Source organism: Natrix helvetica (genome assembly GCF_964273705.1).
Source record: "Natrix helvetica genome assembly, chromosome: Z".
Classification (NCBI taxonomy): domain Eukaryota; kingdom Metazoa; phylum Chordata; class Lepidosauria; order Squamata; family Natricidae; genus Natrix; species Natrix helvetica.
Genome location: NC_138554.1, coordinates 101,167,280 through 101,188,487, shown reverse-complemented (window position 1 = coordinate 101,188,487; position 21,208 = coordinate 101,167,280). Strand labels below are relative to the sequence as shown.

The 21,208-nt window shown below is 42.2% G+C and overlaps 1 protein-coding gene across 2 annotated transcripts in view; it reads right to left on the bottom strand.

Moving 5' to 3' along the window:
• The window catches only part of HYCC1 (hyccin PI4KA lipid kinase complex subunit 1), a 57,755-nt gene that overhangs the window by 27,399 nt on the left and 9,148 nt on the right, over positions 1-21,208 (bottom strand). For both annotated transcript variants that reach the window (XM_081932624.1, XM_081932625.1), the window contains exons 2-5: positions 6,582-6,658; positions 6,183-6,284; positions 5,471-5,650; positions 3,446-3,526 (exon numbers count right to left, since the gene is read on the bottom strand). In XM_081932624.1, coding sequence (XP_081788750.1) covers positions 3,446-3,526; positions 5,471-5,650; positions 6,183-6,284; positions 6,582-6,632 — 414 coding nt within the window. In that variant the 5' untranslated portion in view covers positions 6,633-6,658. The remainder of the gene's footprint in view (positions 1-3,445; positions 3,527-5,470; positions 5,651-6,182; positions 6,285-6,581; positions 6,659-21,208) is intronic.

The window sequence follows — 21,208 nt, the reverse complement described above, 5'->3', positions numbered from 1 at the left end:
CAGCTATCACCTTTTCAATGGCAGAAGAGATGATGACAGCTACATCAGGGGTAATAGCCGGAGTAGTAGTAGGGGATGGTTCAAACCCCAAAAATCCCGCGTAAGAGGAAGCCTGAACTGCCACCAGAGAAGGGCCTGTATCCTCTAACGAGTCATCCTCACTTTGAGGAGAATCAAAAACCCCTGTACCGTCCTCTATCTGAAAAGGAGAACCAGGTTCAGAAAGGGAATCCTCTGAATCAGAAGAAAGACCCACAGGAGGGGGCTAGCAGGAGAGACAGGGATCACCTGGAATGGATGAGGGCTCTGTCTGCCACCCTGTGTGCGCTTGCTGGGAGCTGTCTTGTGCGATGAGGACTTGAGTTGCCCTTTCCCCCCTTTTTTGCTGTCTTAGGAATCTTTGCAGGGAGCTCCTCAGCTGCCTCAGCTGCCACCCTTTTTCTAGAAGTCTGAGTTGATGAAGACGGCTCTCTGGTGGAGAGGTCTGGGGGGAGATTACTGTCCCATCTCCTGTGCTGGAAGTCATCATTAAAAGTCAAGCAGAAACAGCCACCCTCAAGGTAAATGCTGTAAAAGAGCCCCATTACCAACTGTTGGCTTCAAAATGGCGCTCGTTGCTCTTTGCGCCAAAATCAACTATCACCCACTCTTTGCTGGCTTGAAACCACGCCTGCTGCAATCTCTGAGGGAAACAGTGATCTTCCTGAGAGCTTTGCAGCCCCAGGGCTGTGTTCCTGACAACAACCGCAGGGTTACCACCCTTGGGCGTGTCACCGGGGCAACCTCCAGCAATCTGCTCAAAAGGGAAGCGTCGGAGCCGCTCTGCTGCTTAATACAAGCCTCTGACGATTGCCGACAGGAAAAAAGCCTCCATCGCTTTAAAACAGCTGTCCCAGCCATGCGGCTAGCTCCACGGTGAGGGACAAAGCTCCTTGCTTAACACTCCCCCTGCCTGCAAGATCTTAAGAATGGCAGGGGTTGAAATATGAAAATTTTAGAAATAGCCAATTAGAAAGAAAGAACAATATAATCAGAGAAATACAACTACACATCTAGCCCAGAATTGGCTGAGTCTAAAAACTGGGAAAGAGCAGCAAGGAGGAAGACTTTATAATCTGTAGACTCAGCCCTATTGGTTACTGGACAGAGTGAACCCTATGTGACTGCTTTCTCCACCAATCGTGGAGAATTAGTTCAGTTCATTTCTTTAGTTCAAGAAATTTAATTGTTGTGACTGTGGGTGTGTTTTTCAGCAGGGCCTGGGAGATTGGTCAGGGTTGAGGGAAAGCTGAATGGAGCAAAGTGCAGGGACATCCTCTGATGTGGAGACTCTAGAAAGAGCGCAGAGAAGAGCAACAAAGATGATTAGGGGACTGGAGACTAAAACATATGAAGAACGGTTGCAGGAACTGGGTATGTTTAGCTTAAGAGAAAGAAGGACTAGGGGAGACATGATAGCAGTGTTCCAATATCTCAGGGGTTGCCACAAAGAAGAGGGAGTCAAACTATTCTCCAAGGCATCTGAGGGTAGAACAAGAAGCAATGGGTGGAAACTAATCAAGGAGAGAAGCAACTTAGAACTGAGGAGAAATTTCCTGACAGTTAGAACAATTAATCAATGGAACAGCTTGCCTCAAGAAGTTGTGAATGCCCCAACACTGGAAGTCTTTAAGAAAATGTTGGATAGCCATCTGTCTGAAACGGTATAGGGTTTCCTGCCTAGGCAGAGGGTTGGACTAGAAGACCTCCAAGGTCCCTTCCAACTCTACTATTGTATTGTATTATATTGAAATCTGCTCCATAGAGATCAGCACCTCAGACTGGACCAAAGATTCACTTTCCAACATAACAACCATCCTAAGCACACAGCCAAGGCAACAGAGGAATGACTTAGGGACAACTCTGTGAATGTCCTAGAGTGGCCCTCCTATTGAACATCTGTGGAGGAACCTGAAAGTGGCTGTCCACCAACGGTCACCATCCAACCTCATTGAGCTTGAGAGAATTTGCAAGGAAGAATGATAGAAAATCCCCCAATCCAGGTGTGCAAAGCTTGTTGCATCATACCTAAAAAGATTTGTAGATATAATTGCTGTCAAAGGTGCTTCAAAAAAGTAGTGAGTAAACGCCACATCAGCATTATATTTGACCTCAGGAGGCGGGGTGGGGATGACCAGCTATACACCACTCGTGTCAGGGGTGCCAGTGGTGGCCCAAGAGTTCTGCCAGCGAAAATGGGCTGTTTCCAGAGTGGCCTTGCGGGTCAGATCTAAGCACCCTGTGGGCCAAATCTGGCCCCAGGCCTTGAGTTTGACACCTCTGCCCTAAAGGGTCTAATGCCAATGTGATATTTCAGTTTCTTTGTAACTAGCTGATAACCCGGCATTATCCAGGTATTTATTGATAGGGGGAAAATGTCCAGACCAAATGTAATTTCTAACATTGGGTTTTCCCCCTTATCAGAGGGAGCCCTCTAGTGGAGTACTGTGAAGCCATTACCATGGCAACTCCACTGCACTGTACAGTAGAAAACATTTTATGGCAGTATAGTAGAAGCCATTATAAGGCACAACAAGCTGTATCAATAGAACACACACACCGAGAGGTGTTAGGGGTGTCTTATCTCCACAGTATTTCTTTCCAGAGAATAAGTCATCTGTGTACCAAGTTTGGTTGAAATTGCTCAAGGCGTTCCAGAGTTATGCTGGAACAGCCATTTATATATATAAATTTACAGACATTTCTAAAATTCTGTTTTCATTTTGTCATTATGGGCTACTGAATGTAGATTAATGAGAAAAAATGAATTTCAACAACTGTAGAATCAGGCTGCAGAATAAGAAAATTAACGAAAGTGAAGTGGTCTGAATACTTTCTGAATGCACTGTAACATACAAGCAATAGAATTCAATTGAAAAGCAAACAAATCTTTTACAGGGGAAAATAACAACAAGCCTACAATTTGCAGTACCCCCATGGTCACATGATGATCATTCAGGTGCTTGGCAACTGGCATTTATTTACAATGGTTGTAGCATCCTGAGATCACATGATTGCCATTTCTGACTTTCTTGGGGGGCTTCAAACAAGAAAGTCATTGGGAGGAGATGGATTCACTTAGGAATCAATGCAAAAGAGGTCATAAAATCAGGTGCAGTCACACGATGACTCACTGAACAACTGAATTGTTTAGCAGCAGAAGTTCCAGAACATAGCCCCCAGAAAGAATTTGTTTCTCTACCCAACTAGAAATGGAAATTATAGTGTACGACCTCACATTATAAAATGACCTATGTGATGTGGCCAACCTAGTTTTGGTTATTTCCTGAAAATGTAAATGCAACCAAAGAATGCCCACTACTAATTTAGGCATCAAAAGGTCAGATTATATTCTTTTAAGGGAGACTAGAACAAAGTTATAATCAAGAATACTTTTAAAACTTACTTCATGATATATTGAAGGTTTAGATAAAGATGGAATTGTAAAGCTTAGGATCCTACTATTCCCCTGTTTGTCAACTATTTCCTGTGAGGAAAATAAGCAAGTTATTCATATCCATTTCATAAAATGCAAATCAACAAACATAAAGCAGAACGTAAGCTCCCAAATCATACTATATTATTATAAGTAAAGATGGACATTTATACATTATGACTATAATTACATATATAATTTATATGTAGCAAAATGTAAACATTTATTTAATCACATTTATGTAATGCCCATCTTGTTCACAGAGTAATTGTGAAATTTTAATTCTTTACTTCCAGGGCATTTAACTACCATGCATCCTTTGAGTCATAATGTTTTATCACTTTGAAAGAAATTGTTAAAATCATAACATGGCAATCTTCCATGAAATAATATGAAAGTGAGTGTAGCTGCAATATATGTTTTCACTTCTTTATTTATGGAAAAACTATTAAAATGCCACAAGGTATATCACTTAAAATTAGGGATTATTACTTTAAAATGTTTTTGAAAACAGTACATCTAGTTCTGTAAGATCATCGCAGAGACCATTCACACATTTAAAGGAGTATTTAAATGAATTAGATTATTAGTATATTCTAATAAAATGCTCTTTAGGTTTTTTTGGTGGCATTATTGATTTTGCTCTGCTTATTCAGCACTTATTAATTAAACTCACTGCCTAGCATTTAATGCAATTGTCTCTTGAAACTTTAGACTTTATGAGAAATTGTTTTCCTTTCTAGATGTATATTTACTACAGAGAGAATAACTTCATACATTTGATAAAATAGCTTCTGGCTTAAGAAAGCATATAGCCGAATGAAAGTTTCAAGATAGCTTTTACATTAATACTAAGGATGATGTTCTAAGTGCAACTAAAAGTTTTGAAACAGCACTTAAATTTCCTTATTTTTACAGAATCAAAACATAACACATTGAAACTTTATATATGCCAGCAGCAGTGGTATACTCAAATATTACTGGTAAAAAAATTGAATACCTTTAACACTGCTCTCATGTGTGCTTTCAGGACATTATCGTAGACAGCATCATATACAATAAGCAAAAAGTAATTATACTACATACATACATACATACATACATACATACATCATTAGTAATAGTATAATTACATTTTGTTTATCAACACAAGCTTACTGAGAAAATACAGAGATAAAATTAATTACCAGCAAAGAGGCTCTGTCTCCTACTACTTTGAAAATGAAATGAATTATACTATATACTGCAGCAAATGAAAATATCAGAAGATACAATGGTATGAATCAATTCCTCATTCATATCTATTAGTAGAAATCATTTATCATTTTTATATACCCATATGCTTTCATACTCAGTTTCTCACATTGAAGAAAAAGACATATTCTATATACTTGAGAGTTCTCCTCTATTTCTAAAGCAAGCAAAAAAATGTATATGCATCCTATTATAGTTCTGTGCCCATAAATATCCAATTTTCCTTTTATCTTTTTTTTTTCACACAACCAAAATATTCATAATTGGGAAGAAAGTCTGAAATTTTTTTTAAAAGACAAAAACCTATGTTCGGATTCATTCATTCCAGAATGTAGTACATTTTCTTATACAAACATTCACATGGACTCTGGACTAACTTTACATCTCACATGTGAACCATCTCACCATCATGAGAAAATCTTACGGGTAATTGTGTAAAAAAATAATGTTTAATAATCAAAATTTTGACACCATCTATTTCAAGCTAGTTCCTTCATCCAACTATACTAAAATTGAAAAAAGCAATTACCACCATAGAGAACACCATTCAGAATATGTTCCAGATGTTTAATATTCATCATAAAAATGAAAACTTATACCATGGCAACATGAATGAAATTTGTTGTGGTTAAAGGAACCAAATGTATCATGCAATGAAATGTAATGACAACTAGAGCCTTTTGGGGGGATTTAGTAACATATAAATTGTTGAATGAATGAATTCTAAGTCTAGATACAAACCAAATTGTAAACTCCTAGTAACAGTGCTTCTATACAGCCACTGCTTTGTAGGTCTTTACTAGCAGAAACAGCAAGATAGCACCATATCAATTCTGGAAGAAACTGAAGTGTGAACTGCAGAAGAAGTTCCTCATCACTGCGATAAAATTCAAATAACTGGTGACAGACTGGTTCCAGCAACTGAAAGGAAAAACAAGCATTAAACATTTGGCAATGTTTAAATATGTTACTGTAAGATGCATTTTGTCACTATTTTTAAAAGATTCCATTTGTTAAGTATTATATTAGTTCCCAGTATTTAGTAAGCCTCATTTGTTCATCTTATGTAACAGATGTAAACTTTGCATAGAAGATGACAGGAACCCTTTTTACTGTATGTCTTTCACATAGCAAGAGATGAAACTGAATCTTCATTACTTAAAATTGTAATAAGTATATAATCATTCCTGAAGATTTTACTTTTTTTGAAACAATGCACATTATAGTTACATTCAACTTCACAACAGCTCAAGAAAAAAGAACATAATTTAGAAATTAAGTTTCTAATGTTCATGTCTGTATAGAATACCAACAAAACATTTAAATCTAAAAAGAGTATTTTGAGGAACAAAACAGAATTTTATATTCTATTTTTTACTTCTTGTCATCATATCACTATGCAATTTATTCAATGTTAGCCTCAATTCCAATAAATTAACTAATATCTACGTACCTCATTTTGTAGATCTTGAATAACTTTATATAGAGATGAAACCAAGCAAATCTTGTCTTTCAAACTTTTAGCATAACTTGCTATAGATGTTTCTGGTACTGTCTAACAAAAACCATTTAAGATATACAGATATAAGATAAATTAAGAGATCATCTAATATATACCATTCTAATTTTTTAAAAATCTGTTAAATTAAATATACCTCTATATCAAACACTGATCAAGTACATTCAAAAATCTTACAACCATTGGCAAGAGGGCAATGCCCATGTTCTATTAACACTCTTGGACAGTAGATTAGTATTAATTCTAAAATTTTATATTGTAATCTCTAAGAAAAAATATTTTATAAATCATTTTAGTTTCAAATTTTCTTATAACTCAAGAATCATGGATTACCTTGAATTCTGATAACCATTCTTCTACGATCCCTGTATATCCATCCAACATATTTCAATGTATTCTTAATCTTCAACCTTAAATTGTAGGGAATAAGAAGTGTTAATTTTCTAATATGTTTTTCCTACAAACTGGAATTACCCCAGCAAGATTTCACATTTTTATACAATATTAGTAGTAGTGGTATAATTACTTTTCATTTATTAACACAAACTTTCTGACAAAGTACAGAGATAAAATTAATTACCAGCAAAGAGGCTCTGTCTCCTACCACTTTGAAAATGAAATCTACTGAATTTATACCATACACTACTGCAAATGAAAATGTCAAAGGATGCAATGTTATGAATCTATTCTTCCTCATTCGTATCTATTACCCTGTTTCCCTGAAAATAAAACCTCCCCGGATAATAAGCCCAATTGGGCTTTTAAGTGCAGGTGCTAAAAGTAAGCCTCCCCCCAAAATAAGCCCTCCCCGAAAATATTGCAACACAGCAGCAGCCATGAGGTGACCACATTGGCCACCTCCTGCAACCTCAAAAATAATAAGACCTCCCCGAAAATAAGGCCAAGTGCTTATTTCAGGCGTCAAAATTGTCTTCTTTTCTGGGAAACACAGTAGTAGAAATCACTTATCATTCATATATTTTATCTCCATTTGCATCAAATATATTTCAATGTATTCTTAATCTTCAATCTTACATTATAGACATAAGAAGTAAATATCAATTTTCTAATATGTTTTTCCTACAAACTGGGACCACCCCTGCAAGATTTCACTTTAAAAAAAAAAATACAGATCTGCACTTGCCCTCTGCATGGATGTAGAAAAGAAATCAGAACCAGAACAGAAACTGAACTGGTAATTTTCTCTTTCAACTCAATAGAAAATAAGAAAGGGGCTCTAAATGCCATCTTCAAGATTTAGACATTGTAGCCAATGGAACTGAACTGTAGCTATACAGTATTTCAATAAAAGCATTCATTCTGATCCCATACTATATATGTGTTTGTGAATGCAACTTCTTTCCCATCTTAGATGCTACAGTATCATATAGCCAAGTAGGACACACAACTAATGACCAGTGTTTCCTAAGTCTGAGCTAATTTTCTAACAGTTATAGGCACAGAAAGGTAATAATATATTCACACAGTATCTCCTTATATTAAAATAGCAAAATATTACTAATGTGAATTAGTAATTACAAACGTGAAATTAACACTATATTAATAATCTAAATGTTAAGCAATGTATAATATAATTACATTTCAAGTATTCATTATTTTAAAAAAGAAATAAAATAAGAACTGCTATTTTTTTCTATGCACAAGTCAGTATGCTGAAATGATCATAGGCAGCATTCAAATGTATCTACAACTAGCATTATTTTGCCCACATTTATAAAGCATTAAATTAAATAAAACAAGGAATGCTGGTTTAATCTACAATAGCCAAGAATCAGAAGAAATCTGGTAACCCCTTGTCAGACTAACAAATTTTATTAAAAGTATATGTTTACAGTTTATGAAGTCTCATACATTTAACAAAATGTGTTAATCTGACAAGGTGCTATCATACTGGATAAATATGAGGAGGAAAGAATAAATTGACAATAGCAGAGTAAATCCACTCATATTTAGAAGAGACACATGAGGAAAGCAGTATACTCAAGAATGAGAGATTCATACATGTAGTCCTCAACTTACGAAAATTATGATAAGTCACGGTGGTCATTAAGCAAAGCAACTATATAATCACCTTGTTTAATGACCACAGTCCTGCTTTCCCAACTGCAGGAAGACCTGCACTGCAGCACCTCCATAGCTAAGACCTCTCAGGGCCTCCATGACCTTCTGAGGCACTATTTCTTACCTTGCTGGGTCCAGACTTTGGGATTCCTTCTAATCCAATAAGTCTTGCTCCGTTTACCTTTTCCAAAAATTATCTTTCCCAAGGAGAAGCAATCAATTTGCCACATGGCCTTCCCCTACAGAAGCCTCTTAATGGCATTCCAGAACGGGCACATTTTTGGGAGTGGCCACAATTTTAAGAATAGAGAATTCTAAATGCTTCTAAAATGGCACCTGTGCTCGAGATTGCACCCTGTGGCTTCTGAATAGGAAGGTTGTATAGTGTATCAGCTACTTCTCCTTGGAAAATGCAATCTTTGGAAGAAGTAAGTGTAGCAAGATGTGATGGGGCAGGAGAGACTCAAGGGTGTTGGGCACAGCCTGGTGTGAAGTAGCCCAAGGGACCCAAAAGACAGGATGTGGGGAAGATAGGCAAGTAAAAACAGCTGCAGCATCCCTGTGGTCAGTTGTAAGAGCAGGTAGCTTGCTAAGCATCCCAATTTTGTTCAGGTAACTATGGGGGCACTGCAGTGGCTGTAACCTTGGGTGCAGAGTGTGAATCCTTTTTTCAGGACCATCACAGTTTCAGTCAATAGTGGAAATGAATGGGCTAAGTCAAGGACCACCTGTTATAATTTTCCAAATTGTCTGCTGTTACACAATTCATACAACTGATAGAATTATTTTCAGAATGCAGGAGAGATAAGCATTGTTTAAATATATATACAAGTTCTTGATTAGAGAGAACATGATGTTGTTTGACCAAAACATATTAGCTTGTCACTACACTCAAACACTGAATTTGAAGTAATCAGGTCATCATATATAATCACTGAAATCCATGTTTGCAGAGAATGCTTTAAAGAGAAAACATGAATGACTTCCGGTTCCGGCGGCTGACGGCGACGGGCAAGCGTTGCCCACCCCGCACATCCCCGGTGGGCTTCCCACTCCTTGGGGGGCACAGGACGCCCCGTAGAGGCGTCCTGCCGAAGGGGCGGCACTGCGGGGGATCCCTGGATCGGTGGCGGCCGGCGGGGGGCCCCCCGCCTCGCTCCAGGCACCGGGGAGCACGAAGGGGAGACGCATCGGCGTCTTCACTGCGAGGCTGATCGGAAAAAAAAAGAATAGAAGGATGCGGCTGCGGTGCGGTGAGGTGTGAATCTTCCTCCATTCCCTTTAACAACTTTAACAATCTTAACCAAAAGTCAGCTGTTTAAACCCAACTTTCAGCTTGAATTGGAGAGGCGCGGCTGGAGGGAGGGGGATTTCCCCCCCTCCCTTGGACAGGCGGCTAGAAACGTTTTAGCTCTCAGCCCCAGGGGAAGGAGGAGGAGGGGGAGAGCCAACCAATGATGTCACGCCCTTACTAAGTGAATTTTCAGATTTAAACTTTTAAACAATGATGATCTGGAAACTTTGGGAACATTGAACTTTGAAAACTTTATTTTTACCTCTAAACCCGAAGCTGGCAGGGCAAGATGGCACACTTCCGTTGTCTTTATGAAATGTGAAATCTGACTCCACCTTTAAAACTTCAGGCTTCCGGTCTTTGTCTCCGTGCTACTCAGACAAATCTCTTGTGGATTGCTGTCCTTTGAACTCCCTGGAGTGGAAATTTTGCTCTATTGCCAGGGCCAGTGGAAACAAAAACTCTCTTCTGCCTGGACCTTTTGTCTCCTGGATTCTCCTGGCTGCCTTGCCTTTCTGACTGACCATTCTCTATATTGACTGAACTTTTCATTGTACAAAGAATGCCACCTAAAAAACCACCTCCTGGAAAGCCTGGCTTTGCTGCCTCTGCCCCGACATCTGCAACCTCCAGTCCTAGTACACAATCAACAATAACAGCTTTGATGCAACCTAAATCTTCGGAGATGGAGTTTCAACAAATGTTTCAGCAACTTTTACAGGGACAAGAGGAAATAAAGAAACAACTGCAGGAGATGAAAGAAGAAATTAAAGAGAACCAGGCCAAAATCAATAAGAACTCACAGAGATTGGACCTTTTGGAGGGCGGGGCGGCTGAGATGAGGGAAGGGATGGAAGGGATGCAGAAGGGAAACAAAGAACTTGACACCCAGCAGATGAAAATAAAGTTTGAGAGAATGTCTTTTTATCTTAGATTTCAAAATGTGATAGAGACAGATGATGAAAATATAAGGGACATCATGACAAACATTTTGGCTGACTACATCCAGAAAGAGAAGCAACAGATGGGGTGGGAAATAGACCTGGTTTATAGAGTGAACTCAGCTTATGCTAGAACACACAATGTTCCCAGGGAGGTACACATTAAATTTCTCAGAAAAAGCACAAGAGATGAAATTCTGAGTGCACAAAGGGGGCCAGCCCTGACATACAAAGATAAGGAGATAACCATTCTGAAACAGATCCCCAAGAAAGTAAGAGAAAAAAGAAAAAGTTATTCGCAATTAGCGAATAAATTATACCAGAAGGGGGTGTGGTTTAGATGGTTGATGCCTGAAGGTATGCTAATATTCTGGGAGGAGACAAGAGTTAGAATTAATACACCCATAGAGGCACAGGCCTTTATGGAAAAAAACAAACTGCTCCTAGAAAAACCTGATGATCCTCCACCAGATACACAGGACACGGGAGGGGCCGGAGCCCTGTCGGCGAGGGGAGATGGGGCAACATCGAGAAAGCTCAGATCACAAAAATGAGTAAGAAAATCCACCTGATATAAACTGATCGAAATCATTAACTGAATTCATATGCTGACTATATGTTATTATGTCACTACTTAATAATGAATTATGTGCAAATGTATACTATGAGTATGGAGGGGGGGCGCACCTACCGCACACTGCAGTTGCCAAAATTTGTAACCTTTCCCCTACCTTTTCCCTTTGCAAAATACTAAAAACCAATAAAACTTTGTTATAAAAAAAAGAGAAAACATGAAGTCTTGTGCAATAGTCCATACATAAAATAAATTACTGAAAAATCCACTTCTAAATAACATTAAAATATCAAAATTTCATTAAATGTCATCAGAATTACCAAATCGTGGGAGATTTCTGCAGTTAGGTTTCAGAAATTTGAAAATAATATTGTTAATAAGTTCATAAATGAAGGTCAAGTTTTATGAACTCTAAAATGCATCTGCTGTATGTTGATAAATGTAGGCATACAGCTTAACAGGTTTGTAGGTCTCTTTTCTCTATTTCTATCAATAGGGCGCCAGCTAATCATGAGGAAGAATAACATGTTATTTCCACAAATCCAGGATACATTATCTTGAGCTGACAAGACTGTACAGAAACGAAGAGTTTTTCCCCCCTGGAGTGTATTTATAACTACAAAGAACAAGTGACTCATTTAAGAACATTTAATAGTGTAGTCTTTAGAATGCCTTTTCTATTAAGTAACTATTTGATGGAAATTGAAACAATTTAAACTTCCTGAGTATTTCTTTAGAATATTATTGAGTATTCACTAGTATTTCTTTCTTGAGGCAAAGGCACAAGTTAAAAAGTACAAAGTAATTCTGAAAACTTTAGTGCATTTTTTTCTCTATCAAAAGAAACAGGCAAGAAAAAAATTATCATAAGACTATATACAGTTTGTTTTATGAATTACGCAAATAAGAACTAAAAGCAAAGCTTAAGGTTTAAGGTTTAAATTTTAAGAAGTGTAAGAGAACATCCGTCTGATCTTGATAAATATAAATCCCTGGGACCTGATAGATGTTATCTCAGAACCATTGTATCATATTTTTTTAAAAAAATCCTGGAGCACTGGAGAACTACTAGAGGATTGTAAAAAACCTGATGTGGTTCAAAAAAGGAGAAAAACAGACCAATCAGCCTAACATCAATACCTGGGAACATGTATAATAATAACAACAACAACAACAACAACAACAACAACAACATCAGACCTATGAACATCTAGAAACAAATAAAGTTATAACTTTATAGTAGCCAGTTATGCCAAAGCAATCTAAGTGACTAAATTAGAAGACCAGTGACATAGTACACTTAGACTGCAGCAAGGCATTCAACAAAGTAAACCACAACCTACTTCTTGGTAAACTAAAAAATCACCTCTAGATGGATTTGTAATTGCCTGACAAACCATATTTAATGAGTAATTCTTAATGGTACTACAGCTACATGGAGAGAAGTAAGCAGTGAGGTACCACAAGGTTCCATCTTAAGCTCAGTACTTTTCAATATCTTCATAAATGACTTAGATGACGGAATAGAAGAGGAACTCATCAAATTTGCAGATGACACTATGCTGGCAGGAATAGCCAACATCCCAGAAGACAAGCCCAGGATCTTCACAGATCTGACTAACGGGCCCTATCCAACAACAAGAAATTTAATATGGAGAAAAGCAAGGTTTTACACCTAAGCAGCGAAAACCAAAGGTTCAAGTACAGATTAGGTGAAAACTGGCTCAAAAATAGCAACTATAAGGGAGGGGGGGTGTTTCTAGTGGATGATCACTTAAACATGAGCCACCAGTGTGTGGCAGCAGCCAAAAAAGCTAATATAATCCTTGATTAAGGGCCTACAGACAAAAATATATGAAGGACAGTGGTAGGAATTGGGTATGGCTAGTCTAGAGAAAAGAACAACTACGGGTGACATGATAGCAGTATTCCAGTATTTGAGGGGCTGCTACAAAGATTAGGGGGTCAATTATTTTTCAAAGTACCAGACAGTAAGACAAGAAACAATGGATGGAAACTAATGAAGGAGAGAAGCAACCTGGAATTAAGGAGAAACATAAAAGTGAGGACAATTAATCTGCTTGCCTTCAGAAGTTGTATCTTCATCACATCACTAGAGGTTTTTAAGAAGAGACTGGACAGCCACCTATCTGAAATGGTATAGGGCTGGGATGGCGAACCTATGGCATGCATGCCACAGGTGGCACGCGGAGCCATTTGTCAGGGCACGCAAGGCGTTGCCCTATCAGCTGGACAGGCATGCGCACGCTGGCCAGCTGAGTTCAGCCTTTTTAAAAGCCTTTTTTTGCCCTCCCCAGGCTCCAGAGGCTTTATAGGAGCCTGGGGAGGCCAAAAAGAGCCTCCCCCCCCCCCAGGCTCTCTGGAGGCTTCAGTAGCTTCCCTGAAGCCTCCGAAGCAAAAAAAAACCCAGCCCCATGGGCAAACCAGAAGTTCAGGAACGGACTTCCAGTTGGCTCGTAGGGTCGGTTTAAGCCCTCCGGAGGCTTCAGGGAAGCCTCAAGAAGATCCCTGAAGTCTCCAGAGGGCTTAAACCGACCCTACGAGCAAACCAGAAGTCACTTCCGGTTTGCTCATAGGATCATTTTTTGCCCTCCAGAAGCTTCAAGGAAGCCTCCTGAAGGTCCCTGAAGCCTCTGGAGGGCCTCCAGGAGGATGGGGGAGGCTGTTTTCACCCTCCTGAGGCTCCCATAAAGCCTCTGGAGCTTGGGGAGGGCGAAAAAATCATGCAAAAAATGGGGGGGAGCGCCTCTCATGTGCATATGCACACTGGGGGGGTCGTGCATTGCATTATGGGCGCGGCATGCCCGCGCATGACCCCCCTGCATTTCCCCCCCCCCCTTATGGCATGCAAGCTAAAAAATATTCACCATCGCTGGTGTAGGGTCTTCAAGTAGGGGATTGGAATAGAAGACCTTCAGGGTCCCTTCTAGTTCTATTCTGATTGATTGATTGATTGACAATGCTTTCACATAGGACAATGATCCTGGGATGTCAATTTGATTTTTTTTACAGATTTATTTAATTTAGCAACCCTGCAGACTAATTCAGAAAATCTGTTCCAGTTCCAAACTATGCAATTTCATATTTCACACCAGTGGACATTACTTCATGCTACATACTATTCTATAACTGGTCAAGATAAATAAATCAATTATTTCATAAAATAATAAACTAATCTCACAAATTCTAACTTATACATTTCAGAAGAGCACAAAGTATTTTTTATGAAATTTTCTTAAACAACTGATTTAGTAAGAAAAAATTGTATGGTCAATTTTGTGTCACTTTATGCATTTTAGAATATATAGCAGAAAAAATTGCAGTCTCTTTTGCTGATATCTATGTTTTCTGCCACTGTTCTTTTTTAATGTTGAGTAATGATGTCTTGGTTATTGGTATGGTGTATATTCTCTTTCATAAGACAGATGGATTGTTTTTCTTTGCTGCCCTGTTTTATTCTGGATATCACCAAACCAATTCCAAAAAAATATTTTAAATCCAGAAAGGGCCAATCATTTTCTCCCTCAGAGAAGGAAACAATATTACAAGGATTTACAGAAAAGCCATCAAGTCTGGATTACTACTGATCATTATATGGTTACAGAATTCAATTAGTCCAGGGTTTTTTCAGCCTTGAACCTATAGTTTCTGTTTTCCTCCAGATAATGCCATATGTTAAAAACAAATCTAATTCTCTGAATGCCCCAGACCAGTGGTGGGTTGCAGGCAGTACGACCTGGTACGGGCCTACCAGATCCTGCCCAGAGCACCGGGTACCGTTCTGGTATGGTGCTCCGGGGGGCCCACCCGCCCACCCTCCTTACCTGTGCTTTAAGCTTTTGGTGCTTCCGCGCACGCGCACGGTACATACAGTGCCTGCACGACACTCCGCCGAGCAGCTGGAGCATCACAGAGGCTTGTGGAAGTGTCATATGACACTACAACACATGCGCGCGCCACACAGATGTGAGCGCACAACACTCACATGCATTTAGGTGACTCTGGGGCTGTTACAACCATACCGGTTGGAACGGAATCCGGAACCCACCACTGCTCCAGCCCCTCCTCACTAGTCTTGTCCAGTGGTATGCTCAATGGTTCAGTCAAGGCAAATGAGACCAGGATAACCAAGAAAGTAACAGACAGGGATTAACATTATCAGATGATTTGCTAAATTGATCAGTTGTGAGGAAAGTGCACTCTCCATCTCTGGTGCATGCTCTGAGAAAAGTTAACTAAACTCTTTCTAATTCAAATTTTGATCTACAAACTTAGTATGAAAGAAAAGTATGCAATTATATGCTGTTTGTCCAACAAAAATGATCAAAACATTTGCTTTTCTGGGGCAAACAAGTATTTTTGTGTATTGGTAGTTCATAAGTCAGATAAAACTAATATTTCATAATTTCTCATAACAAAGATGGCTGGGATATGACCATTGGCTTACCTTAATGGTCGTTCTTGGGCGCTGTGGGAGAGTCCAAGCATGGATTAAATTCAGTCTATTCGCCCAAGAACTGAGTTGATTTTCTTAACCACGCCTCCTCTCCTCATTGAGGACCAGTTCAAAAATGAAGGCGTTGGTCTGTGATGGACGTGTGCACGGTGTCTCTCCCAGTCTTTTCAAAAGTGTCTTTGCTCCACACAGTCTGATGCGATCTAGTAGAGAGGAAGTAAACCCCAGGGCAGGGTTGGACTCTCCCGCAGCACCCAGAGAACGACCGTTCAGGTAAGCCAAAAGGCATTCTCCTGTGCGCTGCTTGGAGAGTCCAAGCATGGGACACACCCAAGCTATGAAGTCCCAGGGAGGGAAGCAGAAACGTCCAAGGTGCGCGGAGTTGCTACAATCCGTTGTAAATCCCTCCTCCAAAAGGAAGCCTTGGCTGCGGTGTAGGAGTCAATGCGATAGTGTTTAATGAATAAGGTTGGTGACACCCATGTGGCCGCCCTATATATTTCCTCCACGGGAGCCTGTGTCGCCCACGCAGCTGTGGTGGCGGCACGCCTCGTAGAATGAGCCGTTATTCTAGGTGGTATTGCCTTGCCCTGCTGTAGGTAGGCCAACTTAATACAAGCCTCAGCCAGCGACCGATCGTAGAAGGGGAGACTTTCCATCCCATGGTGCCTGGCTGAAAGGAAATGAAGAGTGGCGAAACCCCTCTGTCCTTTTGATGTATCTGCAAACCATCCTCCAAACATCTAGCTTGTGCCAGGTTCGTTCCTTGGGATACTGAGGGTGAGGGTAGAAATTAGGGAGTACCACTTCTTGAGTTCTGTGAAACAGTGAGTTAACTTTTGGCAGAAAGGTCAGATCTAAACGGAGGGTGATACGGTGAGCATGAAAAATACACAAATCCTCATGAATCAAGAGAGCTGCCAGCTCTGACACCCTCCTGGCCGATGTAATAGCAATAAGAAAAATGGTTTTCAAGGTCAGGTGCCGAACCCGATGGACCGCATCGGCTCAAATGGAGTCTTGGTCACGGCCCTGAGAACAAGAGGGAGGTCCCATGTGGGAACCCTTTGAACAGTAGGTGGATGTAAGTTGGAAGCCTCTTTTAGGAAGCTTTTCACCTGAGGATGCTGAGGATACCCTTGTGCAACCCCTCCTGCAAGAAGTCAAGCAGCTGTGGCATGGTAGCTGAGACCACAACGATGTCATGAGTCCGGCACCAGGTAGCAAAGGCGGCCCAGGTGGCATCATAAATTCGAGTCGTGGAAGGTCGACGTGACACTTGTATGGTACGAATGACCTTGTCAGACAGATTGTCTTTCCTCAGGAGTTCCCCCTCAAGTGTCAGACGGCCAACTGGAGCCAGCTGGGATCCGGATGCACTATGGCTCCCTGGCTGAGGGAGAGCAGCTCCTGAGGTATCCTCCGTGGTCTGTGAGTGGAGAGGCTGACAAGGTCCGCGTACCAGGATCTCCTGGGCCAATGAGGTGTGACGAGGAAAATCTCTGCTTCCTCTGCCAGAATCTTCTGGACTACTTGCAGGATGAGAGGCAGTGGTGGGAAGGCATACAAGAAGCCTCTTGGCCAGCGGCAGCACAGTGCATCGGTCCCTTCTGCTTGTGGAGTGGCATACCTTGAGAACAACCTCAGGAGTTGAGAATTGGCTGGACTGGCGAACAGATCAATCACCGGTAGGCTGAACCTGACTGTGATCTGATGGAAGGTTTCCGGATGAAGACGCCATTCCGTGTTGTTGATGGTCATCCGGCTCAGCCAGTCCGCCTTCACATTGTCCACTCCTGAGATGTGGTCTGCTCGTAGGGAGGCCAGATGATGTCTGGCCCACCTCCCTAGCATCTCTGCTGCCGCCATGAGGACCTTAGACCTGGTACCCCCTCTGGCGGTTTATGTTGGCCTTCGTTGCTACGTTGTCTGTAAGTAGCAACACATGGCAGCCCACAATGTCCCTCTGAAAATGGCGCAAGGCCACCAGTAGCTCTAACAAGTTTATGCTCTGTGCTGCCTCTCTCTGTGACCACTTGCTTTGAGTCACTTGCTCCTGAAAGTGAGCCCCCCATCCTTGGAGATCTGCGTCGGTCATGACTACCAGCCAGTCTGGCTTTCTGAAGAGACAACCCTTCGTCACTGCTCGTGATTCCCACCACCGAAAGGACTGTTTTACCTTCAGGGGTAGCTTGACACTCCTGGGAGAATTGCTGGCCTTCGCCCTCTGGATGGGAAGGAGGAACCATTGTAGTTTGCGTGCGTGCAGACGTGCCCATGGAACTATGTTTATGCAAGAAATCATAAATCCCAGAAGTTGAGACAGTGACACGATGGATACCAGCTGGTTCACTCTTGCAGTCCATGCACAGGTTGTGAGGTTGCATCTGCGGTCCAGAGACAAGAACACTCGGCAACATTTTGAGTCTCAGTGCACCAAAATGCAATATGTGGGTGGACGGCGCTAGCTGACACTTTTCCCAGTTCACCGAGAACCCGTGATGTTGTAGAGTGGAGATGGTGTGTTGAACATCTCTGACGGCTTGGTCAGAGGACGCTGATTGAATCAAGATGTCATCCAGGTAGCAGAATTGCAGTATAGGACAGGAGCGCAGGTGGGCCGCTACCACTACCAATATCTTTGTAAAGTTCTCGGTGCGGACAACAGGCCAAACGGAAGAGCCCTGTATTGATAGTGCCTGCCATCGTAGTGGAACCTGAGAAACGTCCTGTGAGTCTGCGGATGGGGATGTGCAGATATGCTTCCTTCAGGTCTATAGAGGTCAACCTGTCCCCTCGTCTGATGCAACCCAGGATGGTCTGTAGGGATTGCATCTTGGAACGCTTGTAGGCCAGATGTTGATTTAGAGCTTTGAGGTCCAAGATGGCCCTCCATCCCCCGGAGCTTTTGGGGACAAGGAATAGAATGGAGTAGAACCCCTTCTTTACTTGCTCTATGGGAACTGGCTCTATGGCTTATCTGTAGGAGATGTTGAATCTCCGCCTGCATGCATTCCCTCTTGAGAAGGGATGTGGGGACGGGACACCGGACAAAGGTCCTTGGGGGAAGGGATAGGAACTCTAGAGTCAGGCCGTTCTTGACCATGTTGAGGACCCACGCGTCCATGGAGATCAATTCCCAACAGGCGGCATATAGTTGGAGACGATCGCCTATGGGAGGATCCCGTTGGTGGTCACTTGGACCTGCGGTAGGAGCGGTTGTTGGAACCAGCGCGAAAAGGCGCCGAAAGGGCTGTTGTTGCTGTCGGCCCTTGTCCCTGAAATTTGTTCTATCAGTCATTGGTCTTGGGGTAGGCTCTGATAAGAGGTTTCCGCATCTGAGGAATCAGTCCCTCGAAAGGGCTGCCTCCGAAAGAATGAACCCCCCTTCTTATCTGAGTTCTTAGTGGTGGCAGGAAGTACTTTTCTCTTATCCTTGGTTTCAATCAAGAATTTTTCTAAGGGTTCCCTAAACAATTGGCCGCTCTTGAAGGAGATGGAGGCCAACTTCCATTTTGACTTCATGTCGACCTGCCAGTGACGGAGCCACAGCAGATGGTGTGAAGTTATGTTAGAGGGTAATGCCCGGGAGGCAAACTTGGCTGCATTAAGTGAAGCGTCAGCTGAGTATTCTATACCAGCAATGATTTTATTAAGGTCATGCCTCCACCGGGAGCCTGCTGAGGGGGGGATTAGATCTCAATTGCCTCAGCCACAGTAGTGAAGCTCTAGTGAAAAATGACGCTGAGGAGGAAGCCCTGATAGACCAAGTGGCCGCCTGGTGGATCTTGTGGCAGGCTTTCTCTGCCTTTTTGTCCTCGGCTTTGAGGTGCTCAAGGAGGTCAGCCGGAAGGACAGAATTAGAAGTAAGGGATAAGATTGGGGTATCCACCTATGGAAGTTGCAACAAATCATTTAGTTTGCTTTCCACAGAGTAAAGATTTTTATCTACCCTGCTGGGATTAGTCAGGGAACCCGGTTGCGCCCACTGGCGCTGAATCACATTGACAAACATGTCCAGCGCTGAAACTAGTTCCTGTGCTGGAGTGTTCTCATCAAAAAGCCCCTCCTTCAGATCCTGAGATCCAGAGGGGGTAGTGGTCCCTTGTGTAGTAATACCCAATTGGGTGGAGGCTTTAGCCTTTTGCAATATTGACTTAAATATAGAAGGGTGGAATAAGCCAATGAAGGCAGGTTTATCAGGAGGAGGATTCTCATCCTTCGAAAATTCCTGCTCCTGTGCATTGTCCTCCTCTAGGACGGATTCCTCTGTGGCAATAGAGGTGCCTGGAGAAGGAGGTCCCTGTACCTGATCCCCTTGAACAGGTTTCTGGACAGTCTTGGCAGAAGTACCTCTGGAGGCCTGGAGCTTCTTTCGAATACCAGCCTTGATGCCTCTCTCATGGCCTGTTCAATGGCCTTTGGCATCTCAGAAAACAGGTTGGGACCCTGATCCTCTAGGAGCCTTGATGTCCCTGACCCTTCCCTACCAGCCTGTCGAGAGGAAACCAGATCCTCCTCATAAATTGAGCAGGCAAATGGATATATTTCTTCCTGGATGGATGAGGATTCTGGGTACCCTAGGGAAGCTGCAGGTGAAGAAGCCTGAAATCCCTCTTCCACTACTGGGGGAGAATTATCCCCCCTTGGAGAGTCCTGGGGAAAAACCTCCTGAGGCTAGGGTAAGGGGCTAGGATCCCTAGATGGCTGTCCAGATGAAAGGGACAATCTTCAGGCCGTTTCAAAGGTCTTTTCTAAAGCCCTATGCCTACGGGCCTCAGCCTTGGATAAGGCCTTGCCACCTCTGGGGCTAGGGGTCGCCTTTCCTTTGGTGCCCTTGTTGCCCTTCTCCACCTCAGGTGGGTCTGGCCTACTGGTTTTCAATGAAGGGTCTGGATGGTCCTCTGGCGCCCTCTTGCCTCTCTCAGCCATGATATCTTCAGTTGGAGTCTTCAACGTTGCAAACAGTAGGCATGGCACTGGCGCGAGTTGACAGGAGCTGCGCGCCTCGCATATGTGTCCTCCGGACAGGAGTATTATCCAAAGGCCAAAGCTCTTCTAAGCCACCCAATGTAGGTCTTCTTGGAGGAGGAAGCCTTGCTGGAGCCCCGAATGAAGGCTAAGAACTCCCCCGCAGCGATCTGCTGGCTAGGAGAGAAAAACATGGCAAGCTGTAATGGCCAAAATTGAAAAGTGCGCCAAAACAGTTTCAAAAATGGCCATCGTACTTTATCGGGTGATAAGAGAGCTGTCAGACGCAATCCGAAGCCTCCGATGAGGTCTCCGGGCAAAGAAGAGTCAAACTGATAGCCGGGGGGGCGGGCAGGGGAAAGGAAGCCTCCTGCCACCCACGTGCTCGCCAGCAGCCGCTGGACAAGAACCCCAACAAACCTAGGCTCCGTCAGTTACAAAGAGCCGAGAAGCCCCAAAGTCCTCCCAGCAGTACAACAGCAACGGCGTTTTAAAAGGAAATTTTCCTCCTGACTACAAATACAAAAATAAGAAAATCTATAACTAACTAGGAGAGTCCCAGTCTATTCACCCAAAAACTGAGGAATTCCCCAAAAACGCATCCAAACTAGGCTGGACTGA